Source organism: Bombina bombina, chromosome 6 (genome assembly GCF_027579735.1).
Source record: "Bombina bombina isolate aBomBom1 chromosome 6, aBomBom1.pri, whole genome shotgun sequence".
NCBI classification, from domain to species: Eukaryota; Metazoa; Chordata; class Amphibia; order Anura; family Bombinatoridae; genus Bombina; species Bombina bombina.
In genome coordinates, this window is record NC_069504.1 from 768,973,042 (window position 1) to 768,998,536 (window position 25,495).

General features: G+C 38.3%; 1 protein-coding gene across 3 annotated transcripts in view; it reads left to right on the plus strand.

The window, feature by feature from the left end:
* Nucleotides 1-25,495, plus strand: part of PRKACA (protein kinase cAMP-activated catalytic subunit alpha) — a 218,956-nt gene that overhangs the window by 183,636 nt on the left and 9,825 nt on the right. For all 3 annotated transcript variants that reach the window (XM_053718058.1, XM_053718056.1, XM_053718057.1), the window contains one exon: nucleotides 9,159-9,323. In XM_053718058.1, coding sequence (XP_053574033.1) covers nucleotides 9,159-9,323 — 165 coding nt within the window. The remainder of the gene's footprint in view (nucleotides 1-9,158; nucleotides 9,324-25,495) is intronic.

The window sequence follows — 25,495 nt, forward strand, 5'->3', positions numbered from 1 at the left end:
TTCAACTTTTTGGTTAGAAGCTTTAGCGCAACAAGTAACCGATCATAATTCTCATAGCATTGTTAATCTTCTTCAACATGCTAATAACTTTATTTGTGATGCCATCTTTGATATCATTAGAGTTGATGTCAGGTATATGTCTCTAGCTATTTTAGCTAGAAGAGCTTTATGGCTTAAAACTTGGAATGCTGATATGTCTTCTAAGTCAACTTTGCTTTCCCTTTCTTTCCAGGGTAATAAATTATTTGGTTCTCAGTTGGATTCTATTATCTCAACTGTTACTGGAGGGAAAGGAACTTTTTTACCACAGGATAAAAAATCTAGACGTAAATTTAGGTCTAATAATCGTTTTCGTTCCTTTCGTCACAACAAGGAACAAAAGCCTGATCCTTCACCCACAGGAGCGGTATCAGTTTGGAAACCATCTCCAGTCTGGAATAAATCCAAGCCTTTTAGAAAACCAAAGCCAGCTCCCAAGTCCACATGAAGGTTCGGCCCTCATTCCAGTCCAGCTGGTAGGGGGCAGATTACGATTTTTCAAAGAGATTTGGATCAATTCACAATCTTTGGATTCAGAACATTGTTTCAGAAGGGTACAGAATTGGCTTCAAGATAAGGCCTCCTGCAAAGAGATTTTTTCTTTCCCGTGTCCCAGTAAATCCAGCGAAGGCTCAAGCATTTCTGAAATGTGTTTCAGATCTAGAGTTGGCTGGAGTAATTATGCCAGTTCCAGTTCTGGAACAGGGGCTGGGGTTTTATTCAAATCTCTTCATTGTACCAAAGAAGGAGAATTCCTTCAGACCAGTTCTGGATCTAAAAATATTGAATTGTTATGTAAGGATACCAACATTCAAAATGGTAACTGTAAGGACTATCCTGCCTTTTGTTCAGCAAGGGCATTATATGTCCACAATAGATTTACAGGATGCATATCTGCATATTCCGATTCATCCAGATCACTATCAGTTTCTGAGATTCTCTTTCCTAGACAAGCATTACCAGTTTGTGGCTCTGCCGTTTGGCCTAGCAACAGCTCCAAGAATTTTTACAAAGGTTCTCGGTGCCCTTCTGTCTGTAATCAGAGAACAGGGTATTGTGGTATTTCCTTATTTGGACGATATCTTGGTACTTGCTCAGTCTTCACATTTAGAAGAATCTCATACGAATCGACTTGTGTTGTTTCTTCGAGATCATGGTTGGAGGATCAATTTACCGAAAAGTTCATTGATTCCTCAGACAAGGGTAACCTTTTTAGGTTTCCAGATAGATTCAGTGTCCATGACTCTGTCTTTGACAGACAAGAGACGTCTAAAATTGATCTCAGCTTGTCGAAACCTTCAGTCTCAATCATTCCCTTCGGTAGCCTTATGCATGGAAATTCTAGGTCTTATGACTGCTGCATCAGACGCGATCCCCTTTGCTCGTTTTCACATGCGACCTCTTCAGCTCTGTATGCTGAACCAGTGGTGCAGGGATTACACAAAGATATCTCAATTAATATCTTTAAAACCGATTGTACGACACTCTCTGACGTGGTGGACAGATCACCATCGTTTATATCATTGGGCTTCATTTGTTCTTCCGACCTGGACTGTAATTTCAACAGATGCAAGTCTGACAGGTTGGGGAGCTGTTTGGGGGTCTCTGACAGCACAAGGGGTTTGGGAATCTCAGGAGGTGAGATTACCGTGCAATTTTCAGAGCTCTTCAGTCATGGCCTCTCCTAAAGAGAGAATCGTTCATTTGTTTTCAGACAGACAATGTCACAACTGTGGCATATATCAATCATCAAGGAGGGACTCACAGTCCTCTGGCTATGAAAGAAGTATGTCGAATACAGGTATGGGCGGAATCCAGCTCCTGTCTAATTTCTGCGGTTCATATCCCTGGTAAAGACAATTGGGAAGCGGATTATCTCAGTCGCCAAACGTTACATCCGGGCGAATGGTCTCTTCACCCAGATGTATTTCTTCAGATTGTTCAAATGTGGGGACTTCCAGAAATAGATCTGATGGCTTCTCATCTAAACAAGAAACTTCCCAGGTATCTGTCCAGATCCAGGGATCCTCAGGCGGAAGCAGTGGATGCATTGTCACTTCCTTGGAAGTATCATCCTGCCTATATCTTTCCGCCTCTAGTTCTTCTTCCAAGAGTAATCTCCAAGATTCTGAAGGAATGCTCGTTTGTTCTGCTGGTGGCTCCAGCATGGCCTCACAGGTTTTGGTATGCGGATCTTGTCCGGATGGCTTCTTGCCAATCATGGACTCTTCCGTTAAGACCAGACCTTTTGTCGCAAGGTCCTTTTTACCATCAGGATCTCAAATCCTTAAATTTAAAGGTATGGAGATTGAACGCTTGATTCTTAGTCAAAGAGGTTTCTCTGACTCTGTGATTAATACTGTTACAGGCTCGTAAATCTGTATCTAGGAAGATATATTATCGAGTCTGGAAGACTTATATTTCTTGGTGTCTTTCTCATCATTTTCCTGGCATTCTTTTAGAATTCCGAGAATTTTACAGTTTCTTCAGGATGGTTTGGATAAAGGTTTGTCTTCAAGTTCCTTGAAAGGACAAATCTCTGCTCTTTCTGTTCTTTTTCACAGAAAGATTGCTAATTTTTCTGATATTCATTGTTTTGTACAAGCTTTGGTTCGTATAAAACCTGTTATTAAGTCAATTTCTCCTCCTTGGAGTTTGAATTTGGTTCTGGGGGCTCTTCAAGCTCCTCCGTTTGAACCTATGCATTCATTGGACATTAAATTACTTTCTTGGAAAGTTTTGTTTCTTTTGGCCATCTCTTCTGCTAGAAGAGTTTCTGAATTATCTGCTCTTTCTTGTGAGTCTCCTTTTCTGATTTTTCATCAGGATAAGGCGGTGTTGCGAACTTCTTTTACATTTTTACCTAAGGTTGTGAATTCTAACAACATTAGCAGAGAAATTGTGGTTCCTTCATTATGTCCTAATCCTAAGAATTCTAAGGAGAGATCATTGCATTCTTTGGATGTAGTTAGAGCTTTGAAATATTATGTTGAGGCTACTAAGAATTTCCGAAAGACTTCTAGTCTATTTGTTATCTTTTCCGGTTCTAGGAAAGGTCAGATGGCCTCTGCCATTTCTTTGGCATCTTGGTTGAAATCTTTAATTCATCATGCTTATGTCGAGTCGGGTAAAACTCCGCCTCAAAGGATTACAGCTCATTCTACTAGGTCAGTTTCTACTTCCTGGGCATTTAGGAATGAAGCTTCGGTTGATCAGATTTGCAAAGCAGCAACTTGGTCTTCTTTGCATACTTTTACTAAATTCTACCATTTTGATGTGTTTTCTTCTTCTGAAGCAGTTTTTGGTAGAAAAGTACTTCAGGCAGCTGTTTCAGTTTGATTCTTCTGCTTATAATTTCAGTTTTTTTCATTATAAGATTTAAACTTTATTTTGGGTGTGGATTATTTTCAGCGGAATTGGCTGTCTTTATTTTATCCCTCCCTCTCTAGTGACACTTGCGTGGAAGATCCACATCTTGGGTAGTCATTATCCCATACGTCACTAGCTCATGGACTCTTGCTAATTACATGAAAGAAAACATAATTTATGTAAGAACTTACCTGATAAATTCATTTCTTTCATATTAGCAAGAGTCCATGAGGCCCACCCTTTTTTGTGGTGGTTATGATTTTTTGTATAAAGCACAATTATTCCAATTCCTTATTTTTTATGCTTTCGCACTTTTGTCTTATCACCCCACTTCTTGGCTATTCGTTAAACTGAATTGTGGGTGTGGTGAGGGGTGTATTTATAGGCATTTTGAGGTTTGGGAAACTTTGCCCCTCCTGGTAGGAATGTATATCCCATACGTCACTAGCTCATGGACTCTTGCTAATATGAAAGAAATGAATTTATCAGGTAAGTTCTTACATAAATTATGTTTTCCCTTAATGTGTTTCCCAAAACTTTTTTTTGTGTTTTTGAAGCCACAACCTAATAAAATGGGCTGAGCTTGTAGATGTAATCGGATCTCGTTACTTTATCACATTGTGTAAATATACCTGCTTCTTTATCTTATATCTGTCCATAAACTAATCACCAATACTTGGAGAGAACAATGGAAAATTAACATTGTATTACCTTATCTCTTCTATAACCCACTGGGAGTGTAATTTCTTCTACTGGCTGTGTTAACACCGCTTGACCTCGAGACCAAAAACTTTTAGAATAGGTGGGGATACCTCAGGCTAATTAAACTAATTTGAATGCTAATATAAGGTTAATGGAAATACTTGTAAACAATTTAATACACTCCAGCAGGTAAAGTGGATCATTGTGAACAAATTAAAGGAGGATTTTGTTGAGTAAACTGTCCCTTTTAATATTTATATTTTTAAAAGCATTATTACTTTACAGCATTTGTTAACATCTGCCTATAACTTTTGCACAGTAATGTGTATTTATGTGTATATATATGTATATATGTGTATGTATGTGTATGTGTGTATATATATATATATATATATATATATATATATATATATATATATATATATATATATATATATATATATATATATATATACACACATGTATATGTATGTATACAGGTAGCCCTCAGTTTACGCCGGGGTTAGGTTCCAGAAGGAATGGTTGTAAATCGAAACCGTTGTAAATTGAAACCCAATTTATAATGTAAGTCAATGGGAAGTGAGGGGGAGAGGTTCCAGGCCCCTCTCCAAATTGTCATAAGTAACACCTAATACATTAGTTTTAAAGCTTTGAAATGAAGACTTTAAATGCTAAACAGCATTATAAACCTAATAAAATAATCACACAACACAGACTTCACTTGCATTTTTCTGCAAACAGTTCTTTCTATGCATTTCAATCTGGACTGATTTATAGACAGGAAGATCTTATTCCTTTGAAATCTGCTCGATAGCTCAGGTCTGGTTAAACTGATTAATTTCTGCTTGCTTGGCTTTGCTGCAACACAAGCGGACAGCTCCACCTACTGGCTATTTTAATAAATGCACTGCTTCTTAATGCTTTTCAATAGCAGTCACGTGACTGGAAAAAAAAGGTTGTTATTCTGAAACGGTGTAAATTGAACCGTTGTAAAACAAGGGCCACATATATATATAGGTGATGTTCCCCCTGTACCAGTTCATATAATTGTTTTTACCAAGTTGCTGTATGAGGATTATGTTTTTATCATCTACTGAATAAAGACTGGCTTTTTACCTATTGTATCCCTGGTGTGCCGAGGAGTTTCCTTGTTTTCTGTATATATATATATATATATATATATATGCGTGTGTATATATATATATATATATATATGTATGTATGTGTATATATATATATATATATATATGTATGTATATGTGTATATATATATATATATATATATATGTGTGTGTGTGTATATATATATATATATATATATATATATATATATATATATATATTTCTTTCATGTAATTAGCAAGAGTCCATGAGCTAGTGACGTATGGGATATACATTCCTACCAGGAGGGGCAAAGTTTCCCAAACCTCAAAATGCCTATAAATACACCCCTCACCACACCCACAATTCAGTTTTTACAAACTTTGCCTCCTATGGAGGTGGTGAAGTAAGTTTGTGCTAGATTCTACGTTGATATGCGCTCCGCAGCAAGTTGGAGCCCGGTTTTCCTCTCAGCGTGCAGTGAATGTCAGAGGGATGTGAGGAGAGTATTGCCTATTTTGAATACAGTGATCTCCTTCTAAGGGGTCTATTTCATAGGTTCTCTGTTATCGGTCGTAGAGATTCATCTCTTACCTCCCTTTTCAGATCGACGATATACTCTTATTTATATACCATTACCTCTGCTGATTTTCGTTTCAGTACTGGTTTGGCTTTCTACAAACATGTAGATGAGTGTCCTGGGGTAAGTAAATCTTATTTTCTGTGACACTCTAAGCTATGGTTGGGCACTTTGTTTATAAAGTTCTAAATATATGTATTCAAACATTTATTTGCCTTGACTCAGGATGTTCAACATTCCTTATTTTCTGACAGTCAGTTTCATATTTGGGATAATGCATTTGAATCAATCATTTTTTCTTACCTTAAAAAATTTTGACTCTTTTTTTTCCCTGTGGGCCGTTAGGCTCGCGGGGGCTGAAAATGCTTCACAACAGATGCAAGTCTCACAGGTTGGGGAGCTGTGTGGGGATCTCTGACGGCACAAGGAGTTTGGGAATCTCAGGAGGTGAGATTACCGATCAGTATTTTGGAACTCCGTGCAATTTTCAGAGCTCTTCAGTCTTGGCCTCTTCTAAAGAGAGAATCGTTCATTTGTTTTCAGACAGACAATGTCACAACTGTGGCATACATCAATCATCAAGGAGGGACTCACAGTCCTCTGGCTATGAAAGAAGTATCTCGAATTTTGGTTTGGGCGGAATCCAGCTCCTGTCTAATCTCTGCGGTTCATATCCCAGGTATAGACAATTGGGAAGCGGATTATCTCAGTCGCCAAACGTTGCATCCGGGCGAATGGTCTCTTCACCCAGAGGTATTTCTTCAGATTGTTCAAATGTGGGAGCTTCCAGAGATAGATCTGATGGCGTCTCATCTAAACAAGAAACTTCCCAGGTATCTGTCCAGATCCCGGGATCCTCAGGCGGAAGCAGTGGATGCATTATCACTTCCTTGGAAGTATCATCCTGCCTATATCTTTCCGCCTCTAGTTCTTCTTCCAAGAGTAACCTCCAAGATTCTGAAGGAATGCTCATTTGTTCTGCTGGTAGCTCCGGCATGGCCTCACAGGTTTTGGTATGCGGATCTTGTCCGGATGGCCTCTTGCCATCCGTGGACTCTTCCGCTACGACCAGACCTTCTGTCGCAAGGTCCTTTTTTCCATCAGGATCTCAAATCCTTAAATTTAAAGGTATGGAGATTGAACGCTTGATTCTTGGTCAAAGAGGTTTCTCTGACTCTGTGATTAATACTATGTTACAGGCTCGTAAATCTGTATCCAGAGAGATATATTATAGAGTCTGGAAGACTTATATTTCTTGGTGTCTTTCTCATCATTTTTCTTGGCATTCTTTTAGAATTCCGAGAATTTTACAGTTTCTTCAGGATGGTTTAGATAAAGGTTTATCCGCAAGTTCTTTGAAAGGACAAATCTCTGCTCTTTCTGTTCTTTTTCACAGAAAGATTGCTAATCTTCCTGATATTCATTGTTTTGTACAAGCTTTGGTTCGTATAAAACCTGTCATTAAGTCAATTTCTCCTCCTTGGAGTTTGAATTTGGTTCTGGGGGCTCTTCAAGCTCCTCCGTTTGAACCTATGCATTCTTTGGACATTAAATTACTTTCTTGGAAAGTTTTGTTCCTTTTGGCGATCTCTTCTGCCAGAAGAGTCTCTGAATTATCTGCTCTTTCTTGTGAGTCTCCTTTTCTGATTTTTCATCAGGATAAGGCGGTGTTGCGAACTTCTTTTGAATTTTTACCTAAAGTTGTGAATTCCAACAACATTAGTAGAGAAATTGTGGTTCCTTCATTATGTCCTAATCCTAAGAATTCTAAGGAGAAATCGTTGCATTCTTTGGATGTTGTTAGAGCTTTAAAATATTATGTTGAAGCTACTAAGTCTTTCCGAAAGACTTCTAGTTTATTTGTTATCTTTTCCGGTTCTAGAAAAGGCCAGAAAGCTTCTGCCATTTCTTTGGCATCTTGGTTGAAATCTTTAATTCATCTTGCCTATGTTGAGTCGGGTAAAACTCCGCCTCAAAGGATTACAGCTCATTCTACTAGGTCAGTTTCTACTTCCTGGGCGTTTAGGAATGAAGCTTCGATTGACAGATTTGCAAAGCAGCAACTTGGTCCTCTTTGCATACTTTTACTAAATTCTACCATTTTGATGTATTTTCTTCTTCTGAAGCAGTTTTTGGTAGAAAAGTACTTCAGGCAGCGGTTTCAGTTTGAATCTTCTGCTTATGTTTTTCATTAAACTTTATTTTGGGTGTGGATTATTTTCAGCAGGAATTGGCTGTCTTTATTTTATCCCTCCCTCTCTAGTGACTCTTGCGTGGAAAGATCCACATCTTGGGTAATCATTATCCCATACGTCACTAGCTCATGGACTCTTGCTAATTACATGAAAGAAAACATAATTTATGTAAGAACTTACCTGATAAATTCATTTCTTTCATATTAGCAAGAGTCCATGAGGCCCGCCCTTTTTTGTGGTGGTTATGATTTTTTTGTATAAAGCACAATTATTCCAATTCCTTATTTTATATGCTTTCGCACTTTTTTCTTATCACCCCACTTCTTGGCTATTCGTTAAACTGAATTGTGGGTGTGGTGAGGGGTGTATTTATAGGCATTTTGAGGTTTGGGAAACTTTGCCCCTCCTGGTAGGAATGTATATCCCATACGTCACTAGCTCATGGACTCTTGCTAATATGAAAGAAATGAATTTATCAGGTAAGTTCTTACATAAATTATGTTATATATGTGTGTGTGTATATATATATATATATATATATATATATATATATATGTGTATGTATGTATATATATATATATATATATATATATATATATATATATATATATATATATATATATATTCTGATATATTTGGCTTGCCTATGTGTTCAGATAGCTCCCAGTAGTGCATTGCTGCTCCTTAAAAGATATTATTGATAATAGAGTGTCCCTTTAAGTTTCTCTAATCACAATTGACTCGTATAAGTTTTCCTACTCACACATGCGGATTTGTGCATGTGCAATTTGAAATAGCTAATTGATTAATTGATAAATTCTAACTGGACAAGAAAGCTGTGGGCGGAGCTTGGTGGCCATTTTTGGCTGCTAACAAACAACAATTATTTAAAAGTTTCATGTACTTCTTACAAGCTTATAGATGTGGAACCTATTACAAGATTCTTGTCTGGTATGTTATAATAAGTAATAAAGAATTAGTATTGGGTCTAGACTGTCCCTTTAAGTAAGAATAGTTTGTGGTTAGAAGGGGAAATGGTCTTCAGTCTCTCTGAAATGGTGGTGCTCTACAATTTGGGTTTTAATCCTTTCATCTTAAAGGAGAGCACATCTTCATTAAGAAGTGCCGGTTGGGTATGGTTTTTAATTTTTTATTTTTTTTTCCTTCCCTAGGTTCGCTTTCCTTCTCACTTCAGCTCTGATTTGAAAGATCTCCTCAGAAACCTCCTGCAAGTCGACCTCACTAAGAGATTTGGGAATCTGAAGAATGGTGTCACAGACATAAAGGGCCACAAGTGGTTCAGTACTACAGACTGGATTGCAGTTTATCAAAAAAAGGTAATTATAGTGAAAAGGTTAATCAATGTGAAGTAAGTAAGTACAGTTTCAAAATTGTATTATCTGTGGAGATGGGAGTTAAAGGGACACTGAGCCCAAATTTTTTCTTTCTTGGCTCAGATAGAGCATGCAATTTTAAGCAACTTTCTAATTTACTCCTATTATCATTTTTTCTTCGTTCTCTTGCTATCTTTATTTAAAAAGTAGGAGTATGATGCATAGGAGCGGGACCATTTTTGGTTGAGAACCTGGGTTATGCTTGCTTATTGGTGGGTAAAGGTAATCCTCCAATAAGCAAGTGTTATCCATGGTGCTGAACCTAAAATGGTCTGGCTGCTAAGATTTACATTCCTCTTTTAAAATAAAGATAGCAAGAGAACAAATAAAAATTGATAATAGGAGTAAATTAGAAAGTTGCTTAACATGTCATGCTCTATCTGAATCATGGAAGAAAAAAAATTGGGTTCAGTGTCCCTTTAAGGGCAGTCATAGGAGATATTTGCTGATCAAGGCTTCAGAAATTATGTATCACACCATAATTTGGTACTAAATATTTTTGGGGCATTTTTAACCTGTACTTATATAGCCCATGTTATGTTATAGTTCTATGTAGGACTTGTGCATTCGGATCCTTTGTTAGGATCCAAATGCGGAAGTAAGCACTATTGGCTTTTTTTGGAACCAGATTGATTCTGGTGCAACATCACCACATTAAGATCTGGATCTGCAAAGATCTTAACGTGTTAATCTTGTACCAGAATCAATCTGCCTGCATAAAGAGCCGAATAGCGATTACTTGTTCTATGGCAGTTGGTTCATAAGCAAAGTTTACTCATCTGATAAGATTGAATTCTTACCTGCAGAAATTCTTTAGTTAAACCTTGGAAAATGTTATTACGGCATTGTTGAAAATGTCATGATCCTTCATCCTTTTAAAGGCTAGTAAAGTTAATGCAATTGTGTTAAATAATAGTGATGTGCAGTCAGAATTTTTGCTGATTTTGCAATTTGTCCGATACACAAAAGGTCAAATACATTATTGGAACAACTGAATGCTTTACCAAATGGATTTCTTTTTGGTGCAGGAAGTGGAGGGGGGGGGGGTATATGGTTTTTATATTTTTTATTGAGGTTCAAATCAAGGCAAACAATCAATACATGACATTAAAGGCTGTACAGAGAATATGTTTCCATAGATATCACCAATATAAACTAAATAAGATAGACATAGCGTGTTTATATGACAATATTTAGGAATGATATTAAACATTGTTTGCCAGACAGCCTATATGCCTACTTAGTGGTATATGAGGCCACTTTTGGACCTCGCAGTATTATAAATTTATGCTACCAAAGGCAATTATGGACAGTAGGAGACCACTTTTGGCTCCCAAGCATGAACCTTGTATTTCTCATTTTATAATATAGATATGGAAGTACTTACTCTAAAGGAAAATATCCTATGACATTCAACAGTAAGGCTCCCATTGATATTAGTATAGAAGCGTGTAATTTCTTATATGAACAAAGAAGAATTGACTACTGACTTGATTACTAGGGGTAGTCCTTAGCACAGAAATACACTTGAATGCAAACATATAAAGCCAATAACATAAAATAGAACAACAAGGTCATAATTCAAATCTGTAAAGTTAATTAACAGCTAATGGAATAGGAGCCCCCCCAAGCTCAATCTGTGACCAGTATAGGACATATAAAAATGACAGAAATATCTAGCTTCTTGTTCTTATAATAAAAAGTGTGGACATTTTGAAAGCTCCATATTTATGAATGCTGTAACTGACAACCAATTTGGCTTTATATATATATATATATTTCTTTCATGTAATTAGCAAGAGTCCATGAGCTAGTGACGTATGGGATATACATTCCTACCAGGAGGGGCAAAGTTTCCCAAACCTTAAAATGCCTATAAATACACCCCTCACCACACCCACAATTCAGTTTTACAAACTTTGCCTCCGATGGAGGTGGTGAAGTAAGTTTGTGCTAGATTCTACGTTGATATGCGCTCCGCAGCAAGTTGGAGCCCGGTTTTCCTCTCAGCGTGCAGTGAATGTCAGAGGGATGTGAGGAGAGTATTGCCTATTTGAATGCAGTGATCTCCTTCTAAGGGGTCTATTTCATAGGTTCTCTGTTATCGGTCGTAGAGATTCATCTCTTACCTCCCTTTTCAGATCGACGATATACTCTTATATATACCATTACCTCTGCTGATTCTCGTTTCAGTACTGGTTTGGCTATCTGCTATATGTAGATGAGTGTCCTGGGGTAAGTAAGTCTTATTTTCTGTGACACTCCTAGCTATGGTTGGGCACTTTGTTTATAAAGTTCTAAATATATGTATTCAAACATTTATTTGCCTTGACTCAGAATGTTCAACTTTCCTTATTTTTCAGACAGTCAGTTTCATATTTGGGATAATGCATTTTAATTTAACATTTTTTACCTTAAAATTTGACTTTTTCCCTGTGGGCTGTTAGGCTCGCGGGGGCTGAAAATGCTTCATTTTATTGAGTCATTCTTGGCGCGGACTTTTTTGGCGCAAAAATTCTATTTCCGTTTCCGGCGTCATACGTGTCGCCAGAAGTTGCGTCATTCTTTGACGTTATTTTGCGCCAAAAATGTCGGCGTTCCGGATGTGGCGTAATTTTTGGCGCCAAAAAGCATTTAGGCGCCAAATAATGTGGGCGTCTTATTTGGCGCGAAAAAATATGGGCGTCACTTTTGTCTCCACATTATTTAAGTCTCATTTTTTATTGCTTCTGGTTGCTAGAAGCTTGTTCTTTGGCATTTTTTCCCCATTCCTGAAACTGTCATTTAAGGAATTTGATCAATTTTGCTTTATATGTTGTTTTTTTCTTTTACATATTGCAAGATGTTCCACGTTGCAACTGAGTCAGAAGATACTTCAGGAAAATCACTGCACAATGCTGGAGCTACCAAGCTAAGTGTATCTGCTATAAACTTTTGGTATCTGTTTCTCCAGCTGTTATTTGTATTGCATGTCATGTCAAACTTATTAATGCAGATAAAATTTCCTTTAGTACTGTTACATTACCTGTTGCTGTTCCGTCAACATCTAATTTTCAGAGTGTTCCTGATAACATAAGAGATTTTATTTTTTAAATCCATTAAGAAGGCTATGTCTGTTATTTTTCCTTCTAGTATACATAAAAGTCTTTTAAAACTTCTCTTATTTTCAGATGAATTTTTAAATGAACATCATCATTCTGATAATGGTTCTTCTGGTTCTGAGGTTTCTGTCTCAGAGGTTGATGCTGATAAATCTTTGTATTTGTTCAAGATGGAATTTATTCGTTCTTTACTTAAAGAAGTGTTATTTGCATTAGAAATAGAGGATTCTGGTCCTCTTGATACTAAATGTAAACGTTTAGATAAGGTTTTTAAATCTCCTGTAGTTATTCCAGAAGTGTTTTATCTCCCTGATGCTATTTCTGAAGTAATTTCCAGGGAATGGAATAATTTGGGTAATTTATTTACTCCTTCTAGACGTTTAAGCAAATTATATCCTGTGCCATCTGACAGATTAGAGTTTTTTTGGGACAAAAATCCCTAAGGTTATGGGGCTGTCTCTACTCCTGCTAATGTACTACTATTCCTACGGCAGATAGTACTTCATTTAAGGATCCTTTAGATAGGAAAATTGATTCCTTTCTAAGAAAAGCTTACTTATGTTCAGGTAATCTTCTTAGACCTGCTATATTTTTAGCGGATGTTGCTGCAGCTTCAACTTTTTGGTTAGAAGCTTTAGCGCAACAAGTAACAGATCATAATTTTATAGCATTATTTTTATTCTATAACATGCTAATAATTTTATTGGTGATACCATCTTTTGATATCATTAGAGTTGATGTCGGGTATATGTTTCTAGCTATTTTAGCTAGAATAGCTTTATGGATTAAACTTGGAATGCTGACATGTCTTCTAAGTCAACTTTGCTTTCCCTTTCTTTCCAGGGTAAATAATCATTTTCGTTCCTTTCCTCACAAGGAACAAAAGCCTGATCCTTCATCCTCAGGAGCGGTATCAGTTTGGAAACTATTTCCAGTTTGGAATATATCCAAGCCTTATAGAAACCTATAGCCAGCTCCTAAGTACCTATGAAGGTGCGGCCCTTATTCCAGCTCAGCTGGTATGGGGCAGATTACGTTTTCTTCAAAGAAATTTGGATCAATTCCGTTCTTAATCTCTGGTTTCAGAAACATTGTTTCAGAAAGGTACAGAATTGGCTTCAAGTTAAGGCCTCCTGCTAAGAGATTCTTTTCTTTCCCGTGTCCCAGTTAACACAGCAAAGGCTCAGCATTTCTGAAATGTGTTTCAGATCTAGAGTTGGCTGGAGTATTTATGCCAGTTCCAGTTCTGGAACAGGGGCTGGGATCTTATTTTATCTCTTCATTGTACCAAAGAAGGTCAATTCCTTCAGACCAGTTCCGGATCTATCATTATTGAATCATTATGTTAGGATACCAACATTCAAGATGGTTACTGTAGGACTATCCTGCCTTTTGTTTAGCAAGGGCATTATATGTCTACAATAGATTTACAGGATGTGTATCTGCATATTCCGATTCATCCAGATCACTTTTAGTGTCTGAGATTCTCTTTTTAGACAAGCATTACCAGTTTTGTGGCTCTACCGTTTGGCTTAGCCTCAGTTCCAAGAATTTTTTTCAAAGGTTCTCGGTGCCCTTCTTTCTGTAATCAGAGAATAGGGTTTTTGGTATTTCCTTATTTGGACGATATCTTGGTATTTGCTCAGTCTTCTCATTTTCGAAGAATCTCATACGAATCGACTTGTGTTGTTTCTTCAAGTTCATGGTTGGAGGATCAATTTACCAATCAGTTCATTGATTCCTCAGACAAGGGTAACCTTTTTAGGTTTCTAGATAAATTCAGTGTCTATGACTCTGTCCTTGTCAGACAAGAGAAGTTTAACATTGATATCAGCTTGTCAAAACCTTCAGTCACAATCATTCCCTTTGGTAGCCTTATGCATGGAAATGTTGGGTCTTAGGACTGTCGCATCAGATGCGATCTCCTTTGCTTGTTTTCACATGCGACCTCTTCAGCTCTGTATGCTGAACCAATGGTGCAGGGATTACTCAAAGATATCTCAATTAATATCTTTAAACCGATTTTACAACACTCTCTAACATGGTGGACAGATCACCATCGTTTAGTTCAGGGGGCTTCTTTGTTCTTCCGACCTGGACTATAATCTCAACAGATGCAAGTCTTACAGGTTGGGGAGCTGTGTGGGGGTATCTGACGGCACAAGGGGTTTGGGAATCTCAGGAGGTGAGATTTCCGATCAATATTTTGGAACTCCGTGCAATTTTCAGAGCTCTTCAGTCTTGGCCTCTTCTGAAGAGAGAGTTGTTCATTTGTTTTCAGATAGACAATGTCACAACTGTGGCATACATCAATCATCAAGGAGGGACTCACAGTCCTCTGGCTATGAAAGAAGTATCTCGAATTTTGGTTTGGGCGGAATCCAGCTCCTGTCTAATCTCTGCGGTTCATATCCCAGGTATGGACATTTGGAAAGCGGATTATCTCAGTCGTCAAACGTTGCATCCGGGCGAATGGTCTCTTCACCCAGAGGTATTTCTTCAGATTGTTCAAATCTAGGAACTTCCAGAAATAGATCTGATGGCTTCTCATCTAAACAAGAAACTTCCCAGGTATCTGTCCAGATCCCGGGATCCTCAGGCGGAGGCAGTGGATGCATTATCACTTCCTTGGAAGTATCATCCTCCCTATATCTTTCCGCCTCTAGTTCTTCTTCCAAGAGTAACCTCCAAGATTCTGAAGGAATGCTCGTTTGTTCTGCTGGTAGCTCCGGCATGGCCTTACAGGTTTTGGTATGCGGATCTTGTCCGGATGGCCTCTTGCCAACCGTGGACTCTTCCGTTAAGACCAGACCTTTTGTCTCAAGGTCCTTTTTTTCCATCAGGATCTGAAATCCTTAAATTTAAAGGTATGGCGATTGAACGCTTGATTCTTGGTCAAAGAGGTTTCTCTGACTCTGTGATTAATACTATGTTACAGGCTCGTACATCTGTATCCAGAGAGATATATTATAGAGTCTGGAAGACTTATATTTCTTGGTGTCTTTCTCATCATTTTTCTTGGCATTCTTTTAGAATACCGAGAATATTACAGTATTCTTCAGGATGGTTTAGATAAGGGTTTGTCCGCAAGTTCCTTGAAAGGTCAAATCTCTGCTCTTTCTGTTCTTTTTCACAGAAAGATTGCTATTCTTCCTGATATTCATTGTTTTGTACAAGCTTTGGTTCGTATAAAGCCTGTCATTAAGTCAATTTCTCCTCCTTGGAGTTTGAATTTGGTTCTGGGGGCTCTTCAAGCTCCTCCATTTGAACCTATGCATTCATTGGATATTAAATTACTTTCTTGGAAAGTTTTTTGTTCCTTTTGGCCATCTCTTCTGCCAGAAGAGTTTCTGAATTATCTGCTCTTTCTTGTGAGTCTCCTTTTCTGATTTTTCATCAGGATAAGGCGGTGTTGCGAACTTCTTTTGAATTTTTACCTAAAGTTGTGAATTCCAACAACATTAGTAGAGAAATTGTGGTTCCTTCATTATGTCCTAATCCTAAGAATTCTAGGAGAAATCGTTGCATTCTTTGGATGTTGTTAGAGCTTTGAAATATTATGTTGAAGCTACGAAATCTTTTCGTAAGACTTCTAGTCTATTTGTTATTTTTTCCGGTTCTAGAAAAGGCCAGAAAGCTTCTGCCATTTCTTTGGCATCTTGGTTGAAATCTTTAATTCATCTTGCCTATGTTGAGTCGGTTAAAACTCCGCCTCAGAGAATTACAGCTCATTCTACTAGGTCAGTTTCTACTTCCTGGGCGTTTAGGAATGAAGCTTCGGTTGACCAGATCTGCAAAGCAGCGACTTGGTCCTCTTTGCATACTTTTACTAAATTCTACCATTTTGATGTATTTTCTTCTTCTGAAGCAGTTTTTGGTAGAAAAGTACTTCAGGCAGCGGTTTCAGTTTGAATCTTCTGCTTATGTTTTTCATTAAACTTTATTTTGGGTGTGGATTATTTTCAGCAGGAATTGGCTGTCTTTATTTTATCCCTCCCTCTCTAGTGACTCTTGTGTGGAAAGATCCACTTCTTGGGTAGTCATTATCCCATACGTCACTAGCTCATGGACTCTTGCTAATTACATGAAAGAAAACATAATTTATGTAAGAACTTACCTGATAAATTCATTTCTTTCATATTAGCAAGAGTCCATGAGGCCCGCCCTTTTTTCGTGGTGGTTATGATTTTGTATAAAGCACAATTATTCCAATTCCTTATTTTATATGCTTTCACACTTTTTTCTTATCACCCCACTTCTTGGCTATTCGTTAAACTGAATTGTGGGTGTGGTGAGGGGTGTATTTATAGGCATTTTAAGGTTTGGGAAACTTTGCCCCTCCTGGTAGGAATGTATATCCCATACGTCACTAGCTCATGGACTCTTGCTAATATGAAAGAAATGAATTTATCAGGTAAGTTCTTACATAAATTATGTTTTATATATATATATATATATATATATATATATATATATATATGTGTGTGTGTAACAAAGAACCATGCAGGAAGCCATTTAAGTTGTGGAGCAGAGATTTGGGGTAGGGTATGTTTATTAGTTTTAGCGGAGCTGATGGGTTTAATACACGCAATAGAAATTCATTTTAAACTATATCAGCTACATAACACTGCTTACCCTATTGAACTTGTCACCAAAAGAAGTCTTTAAACATTGGTGCCGCGTTAGGGGGATTACAGGGCACCTCCGTAGATAACATTGGGGAAGTAACAAAACACATCTTGAAATTGTCCAAACAGTGAGAGTCACCCGAAACACCGTTATACCTCCCGGTATATTCATAAAAGCTGTCACCTCAAGCAGGATACATAGATTGCTAAGGTTTTTAGTGAGCTCCGGAAAACCGCTCCAGTGTCCAGAGTCCTGAAGTCTCGACTATCCGATTCCACGTGGACTCCACCATGCCGGCAAATAGAATGGATTCCAGGTGCCCAACGGCACATGACAGGACATAACCTCCGTACCACTTAAATCAGGCATGGCCCATAACCTCCCACTGGCAATGACCCCACCGGAGGGTCTCAGGAGAGGGATGTAACGTACCAGAAGATGCAGCGGGCCTATACCGCCAGGGTCCCAGCACGACGGCAGAGAGAGCTGCAGTAGTTCAGACCACCACGCATAGATGTTGCCAGGGTAAAAATATGCAGCGGTTGTCCCCCAGCAAGTGCCTTGTCTACCTGCTTTAGCAAGGTACGGGTAAGAGAGTGTCCCAGACTCCGGTCCTATTGTTCCGGCAGGCAACAAGCTTTGATGTGTTGGCAATGAGGCCAGATGCCCCTCACGCCCCGCCACTGTTTTTGAGCTCAGGGGTGAGTGTTGAGAAAGGCCTTTTGGTGTTCCTTTGTGCATCTGTAGCCCCTGGGGAACTTAGTAAGACATAGCTACTATTTGGCCCACTACCCTCTTCTGTGCATCTTAATTCGATCAAGTGGGGCTGATTGTCAGCTTCCAGTAGCAGCTGTGTAGTACAGCAGGCGCCCGGGGCCTGCCTGCACAGGGGTCGCTGCAGTATGAATATGTAAGGTGCCGATCCCTCTATTGACCCCCGAACACCAGGTTGCTCCATCACAGCTTCCAAGTCAGGGAAAGGCTTGTCCTCACTATTGCCATTGTGAGGTATAATTTTCTGCCTACTTCCAGTAACGGCCTTCATGGTAGAAGTAGGAGGGTTGGGAGTCTGCACCTGCATTTCCACTTTCTTGCAGTCGCGGGAGTCAGAATAGAAAGTCTGATCAGTGGCGCTACTCATTTGGATCCTCCGTTTCTCTAAAGCCTTTCTGGTGCGTACTGGGTTAGCATTCGTGTCTGGAAACCCCAATGGCTGGTACATCAGGGCTTGTAGTGTGCTGCCCAGCTCTTTTTGGATTCTGTTTCCAGATAGCCCCTTTTTGTTAGGTTTACTTGCCGGTGTAGCAATAGATCTTGTAAGAGTCTGCAGTTTCTCAACTTCAGTATCCCAAACTTTAGAGATTTTCTCGAAGTGCGAAAGTAGGAGGGCCTCAACCTCCAGCAGGGTAATTTCAGTTGCGATCTGCATGATGGGAAGGAGCAAGTTATTATAGGGGATGATTCAAAAACTGTCAAGTTACTATCGAACTGGTTTGATAACCCAGGGTCCTGGGGGGGGGTGTATATATGCAGTAGCTTTGACAGCACTATCAGTCAGGTCAGAGAGGCCTCTCAGTCTCGTGGCTAGCTGGAGTGCAGTCAGCTGAGGAACATAGGTAGGTCCGTTATGTGTAAGACAACTCCAGTCTCTTCTTGGATAGCAGAAGGGAGTGTAGTAATGACTCCAAAGAAGAAAATTAAATAATGTTGAAAAGTAACTCGAAAATAACTATGTATGACCGGGAGCTCCCCAGGCACACGTCCTACCGCAACAGCTATAGGCTCTGCCCCCCCAATCAGCTCCTTTTTTGTAATAAAGTAAGCAGAGTCTATCCTCAGTAATATTATTATGGAAAGATTAGACAAATGATTGATGTAAAGGACAGCTGGTCAGGCACTAAATGTTTGAATTTAGTTATAGAGGCTTCTCCAATCAATCCGTAAAGGGATAGTAAAGTCCAAATTAAACTTTCATGATTCAAATAGGGCATGTCATTTTTAAAACAACTTTCTAATTTACTCTAATCATCAAATTTGCTTTGTTCTCTTGGAATTAGTTGAAATAAACCTAGGTAGGTTCATATGCTAATTTCTAAGTCCTTGAAGGCTGCCTCTTATCTGAATGCATTTGACAGTTTTCACAGCTAGAGGCCGTTAGTTGTGCTCAAACTCATGGAGTTGCTTATGAGAGTGCACTGATTGGCTAAAATGCAAGTCTGTTAAAAGAACTGAAATAAGGGGGCTGTATGCAGAGGGTTATATACAAGGTAATTACAGAGGTAAAAGGTGTATTAATTTAACAGTGTTGGTTATGCAAAACTGGGGAATGGGTAACAAAGGGATTATCTATTTTTTTTTTAAACAATAAAATTTTTGGAGTAGACTGTCCCTTTAAGACACCTGGAAATTCATAGGGATGTTCTGTGTAATTACAAGTTTTTTGTTCAGTGTTGCAATACATTTACATACTCACTGACTGAGAATATTCTGAATACCTTAACACTGGAGGATTTAGCCATTGTACAACAATTGGGAAAAAACCAAACGCCTACCACTTGCCTTGTTTGGATGAGCCAGTCAAGACTTGTCACACAACTAGCCACAGACGTTTTGTTAAAGGGACACTGAACCCAAATTTTTTCTTTTGTGATTCAGATAGAGCATGACATTTTAAGCAACTTTCTAATTTACTCCTATTATCAAATTTTCTTTATTCTCTTGGTATCTTTATTTGAAATGCAAAAAATTTAAGTTTAGATGCTGGCCCATTTTTGGCAAACAACCTGGGTTGTCCTTGTTGATTGGTGGATAAATTCATCCACCAATAAAAAAGTGCTGTGCAGAGTACTGAACCAAGAAAAAAAGCTTAGATGCCTTCTTTTTCAAATAAAGATAGCAAGAGAACGAAGAAAAATTGCTAATAGGAGTAAATTAGAAAGTTGCTTAAAATTGCATGCTTTGTCTGAATCAGGATTTGGGTAAAGATTTGGGTTCAGTGTCCCTTTAACATCCTGCAAACCAATGCAAGTTTTACTCTCACCTCTGCTGAGGCCAATTAAGGATAAATATGTTGTAATGTTAGAATTAAAAGTCTGCCGTGTGCATTTGCAACTTTCTGAACTAGAAAAACAGCAATTTTAAGAGTTTAAGGTGCATTTTGCAAAATTTTATGTTTTTAACTGTGCTTCATTAAACATTTTAGATTACATTCTCAGCGTTTTATGTCCCTTTTTAAGACCATAGAAATATGTGTAGGAATATAATGAAGCCTTACACACACACACACACAGCTAATTATATTTTGTGTGTTTCTTTGCGCATATGTACATTTCATTTACAAAACAATCTACACTAAAATTGTTATTGTTTAAAAAGACAGACAATGCCTTTCCTACCCATTCCCCAGCTTTGCACAACCAACATTGATATATTAATAACCTCTAAATTTCTGCCTGTTTCTAAGCCACTACAGTCAGCCTTTTATCACATGCTTTTTTTTATTAGCTTTTCACAACAGGAGACTGCTAGTTCATGTGGGCCACATAGATAACGTGTTCATGTACGAGGAGTTATTTAACCTTTTTAACACCGTTATGCTGTTCTATTCCGTCATAATTACACTGGGCTTTAGAGACGTTATGACGGAATAGAATGTCATAGCCAACAGCTGTCCTGAAGCCTACTGCGCTTCCTGGATTTGATTGCGGTCTGGAGGGCGTTCCTAGGGTTAAAGGGACGCCCCACAGACCCGATCCAATAATTGAAATCTCGCGATTGTGTGATTACTGTTCCGATGTAGACAAATTGAAGACACTTTAACCCCGGCAGGAAAGGGTTAAGATTTAGCACAACACAGTACTAAATGCAACTCAATAGATAATAAATAAAGTCATGTGATCAAGAGGCTGTCAGAAGATGCTTAGATACAAGGTAATCACAGAGGTAAAAAGTATATTAATATAACGGTTGGTTATGCAAAACTGGGGAATGGATAATAAAGGGATTTTCTAGCTTTTAAACCAATACAAATTCTATTGTGCACTGTCTCTTTAATTTAAAACTGTCAGGGTATTTGATTCTCTCTCTCTTGCGCAATTTAGCTATACCAAACAAAATGCTTTATTCTGATGATAAAAATTCTATTACAAAGGTTCATGGTGTTCTTAGAAACAAATATAGAAAATTATTATAAATTTCTCCCAGATAATGGTCAACAAAAATAAGTAAATTAATTTATATTATATTGCTGCAGTAGTTGTCCCGTGTTGGGAAAGCATGAAAAGTTATGTGTAGAGTTATGCATTAAGAATCAGTTATATGAAAATGTATAGCCTTAGACTCCGCTATGCTGCAGGTTGTGGCAGTGGCATCACTAGAGTTGGTGTCCCCCGGTGCACTAAGTTATGGTGTCACCCCCCCGAAAGCAGGCACACACACATACAAACACTCAGACACACTTAAAAACACACTCAGATGCACACACAAACACTCGGAAACACACTCAGACACACACACAAAAACACACAAACACTGAGACACACACACACACACAAAAATACTGAGACACACACACACACACACAAAAATACTGAGACACACACACACACACACACAAAAATACTGAGACACGCGCACACACACATACAAAATATGTAAACTGCACTGCATTAATTATAAAGCTCATGCCTAGAGCTGCTCCCTGGCTCAGCAGAGCATCAAATGAAAGATAAACAGAGCACTCTAAAATAAATCACTGAAGAAATGGTTTAGGTGCGCAAACTATGAAAATTTTGCTCTCTGACTCTGTTCCAAGTCTGTCAGTGCACAGCCCCGGGCCGCGTGCCTACCGCTTCTTATGGCCAATCACCTCTGCACTCTGCCCACCCCCAGACCTCCACCCACCCTCCCCTCCTACCTCTTCAGTGTGCACTTAGTGTACCGTAACCGTACCGGTCTGATGGGCATCATACGTGGCTCCTTCACTTTAGAGACAGTGTCAGACAGTCATGCGGTCAGGTGCCAGGCATCCCCCTCACGATTTCCCAGTTCCCGTTTAGAGAGACAGCACAGCAGTGAGTGACTCCACTGTTCCACACGTCACTGAGCAGTGAGCACAGATAGGCAGGCAGGTTTAGGCTAGCAGCGCAACTTCGCAAGCAAAAGCAGCCGGGAAAATTATTTGTTGAAATTGCAGTGCTGGCTCAAGGGGCAGAAAAATTAAGTGTCTACAACTTCCCCAGTCCTACTAATGTTGACAAATGCCGGGCCCTCTAATAAATAAAAATCTATGCATCTCTACATTGTATTTCATTGAATTTCAATAGAATTTAAAAATAAATTTTTTTTTTTTGTGGTGTCACCCAGGTGTGGCCCACACCCCCCTAGTGATGCCACTGGGTTGTTGATTTAAAGGAACAGTAAACAACAGAATTTTTGTTGTTTAAAAAGATAGATAATCCCTTTATTACCCATTCCCCAATGTTGCATAACCAACACAGTTATAATAATATACTTTTTACCTCTGTGATTACCTTGTATCTATGCCTCTGCAAACTGCCCCCTTATTTCAGTTCTTTTGACAGACATGCATTTTTAGCCACTCAGTGCTTGCTCTTAGGAGCTTCACGTGCCGGAGCTCAATGTTATCTATATGAAACACATGAACTAACGCCCTCTAGTGATGAAAAACTGTCAAAATGCTTTCCGATTAGAGGCAGTCTTCAAGGTCTAAGAAATTAGCACATGAACCTCCTAGATTTAGCTTTCAACTAAGAATACCAAGAGAACAAAGCAAAATTGGTAATAAAAGTAAATTGGAAAGTTGTTTAAAATTACATGCTCTATTTTTACTTTACTGTCCCTTTAACTTATTTTAACCCCTACTGAGCTGGGTCGAATTCAGCCATCTGGTCTGTCAGGAATTCTCCCTGTTTGCACTGGTCTTCTTTTGTCGTATTTCTTATTATCTTTTCTTGGTGTATTAGATTACAGTCTTTTTATGAATAAATCTATATGTAAACATTAGTCACACAGAAATATGTAGGTGATGTTTTTTTTTTTTTTTAACTTGTAACCCACTTATTACAATTAAATTTAATAATAAAGAAAACCTATTTTTTCTGTAACCAGTAAGTTTCCATAATAACATTTAATTGATATATTTGGTGCCCTTGAGCATGCAATTTTTAAGAAACTTTTCAATATATTCTATTTAAAATGTAATTATCTTGCTATCATTTGGTAAAAACTATATCTAGTTAGGCTGAGGAGCAGTTGTACACTCTTAGAGCTAGCTGGTGATTGGTGGCTACACACAAATAGCTCTGGTCATTTCTCACTGACAGTTCATTTAGGTCCTAACAATGCATTGCTGCTTTGGAGCAGATTTTAACCCCTTTGCTACCAGGAATTATAGAGAAAAACTTGCTCAAAGTACTGGTGAATTTTTAGCATTTTTGCTCTCACTCTGTTAAAAAGACAAAGCCAATTTTGTAGGTACTACATGTAGGTACTAGATCAATCCAGTACGCTGGGTAAATTACTGTGTGAAGTACCTATATTCAATTGGCACAAGGGGTTAAATATGTATTTAACCCCATTTTTAAAGGGGTAAAATACACTGTGAAATGCAAGGAAGAGTAAAATACTCCAGAAAAGTTTTGTTTTGCACTTTTATGTTCATTTACATATATTTTGATCATTTCTATGTGAGCTGTTTTCTATTACTTTAAAAATTGGACGTATGAGAGAGATTTTAAATAAAGGGACATTACAATTTTTAAAAAGGTCCCAATTTACTTCTGTTTTCAAATTTACTTCATTCTCATTGTATTTTTTTGTTTTTGTTGAAGAGATACCTTGGTAGGTATTTGTGTCTATAGAACTATATGGTATCGGTTTTGTAAAAAATGCTTTTAAGCACTAGATGGCAGCAGTGTTTTTCAGTGAGGGCCAACTTCCTAACACATGGGGCCACAGAAAAATATTTTAGTAGCCTTAACCCCTTCGTGACCAGAGCACTTTTCCATTTGTTGACCGTCTGGGACCAAGGCTATTTTTACATTTCTGCGGTGTTTGTGTTTAGCTGTAATTTTCCTCTTACTCATTTACTGTACCCACACATATTATATACTGTTTTTCTCGCCATTAAATGGACTTTCTAAAGATACCATTATTTTCATCATATCTTATTATTTACTATTAAAATAATTATAAAATATGAGGAAAAAAATGGAAAAAACACACACTTTTTCTAACTTTGACCCCCAAAATCTGTTACACATCTACAACCACCAAAAAACACCCATGCTAAATAGTTTCTAAATTTTATCCTGAGTTTAGAAATACACAATGTTTACATGCTCTTTGCTGTTTTAGCAAGTTATAGGGCAATAAGTACATGTAGCACTTTGCTATTTCCAAACCACTTTTTTTCAAAATTAACGATAGTTACATTGGGACACTGATATCTTTCAGGAATCCCTGAATATCCCTTGACATGTATATATATTTTTTTAGTAGACATCCCAAGGTATTGATCTAGGCCTATTTTGGTATATTTCGTTCTTTCTTCTAACCAGAAATCTCTAAAGCATATATATTTAGTTCCATTTTTTTGTAGGACCACAAAATCTATGGCACATAAGTATTCTCCATTCCACTTTTTTTTCTCTGTGGCCCGCAAAAACAAGTGCAGAAGTACACATTTGGCCCGTGAGTCTCCACTTGGCCCTCCCTGATGTATAAGATTGCTAAAATCTTACAAAGCTGCTAGCATCTAGAACTCCACACATGTGCATACTCCATAGTATTGCCACCTCGGCCATGTTCTCCTGGATACTTCTGAGTTACACATGCTGCAGGGCGGAACATGTATTGTGGATCTGGACATCACATAAGTGCTGATGTACAGCGCAATACATGTTCCGCCCTGCAGCATGTGTATTTTATAAGTATCCAGGAAAACATGGCTGAGGTGGCAACCCTAAAACTACTGAGCCTACATACCTGATTTTTAACAAAGGATACCAAGCGAACAAAGACTCTGCATCTGAATGATTAGCAAGAGTCCATGAGCTAGTGACGTATGGGATATACATTCCTACCAGGAGGGGCAAAGTTTCCCAAACCTCAAAATGCCTATAAATACACCCCTCACCACACCCACAAATCAGTTTTACAAACTTTGCCTCCCATGGAGGTGGTGAAGTAAGTTTGTGCTAGATTCTACGTTGATATGCGCTTCGCAGCAGGCTGGAGCCCGCTTTTCCTCTCAGAGTGCAGTGAATGTCAGAGGGATGTGAAGAGAGTATTGCCTATTTGAATTCAATGGTCTCCTTCTACGGGATCTATTTCATAGGTTCTCTGTTATCGGTCGTAGAGATT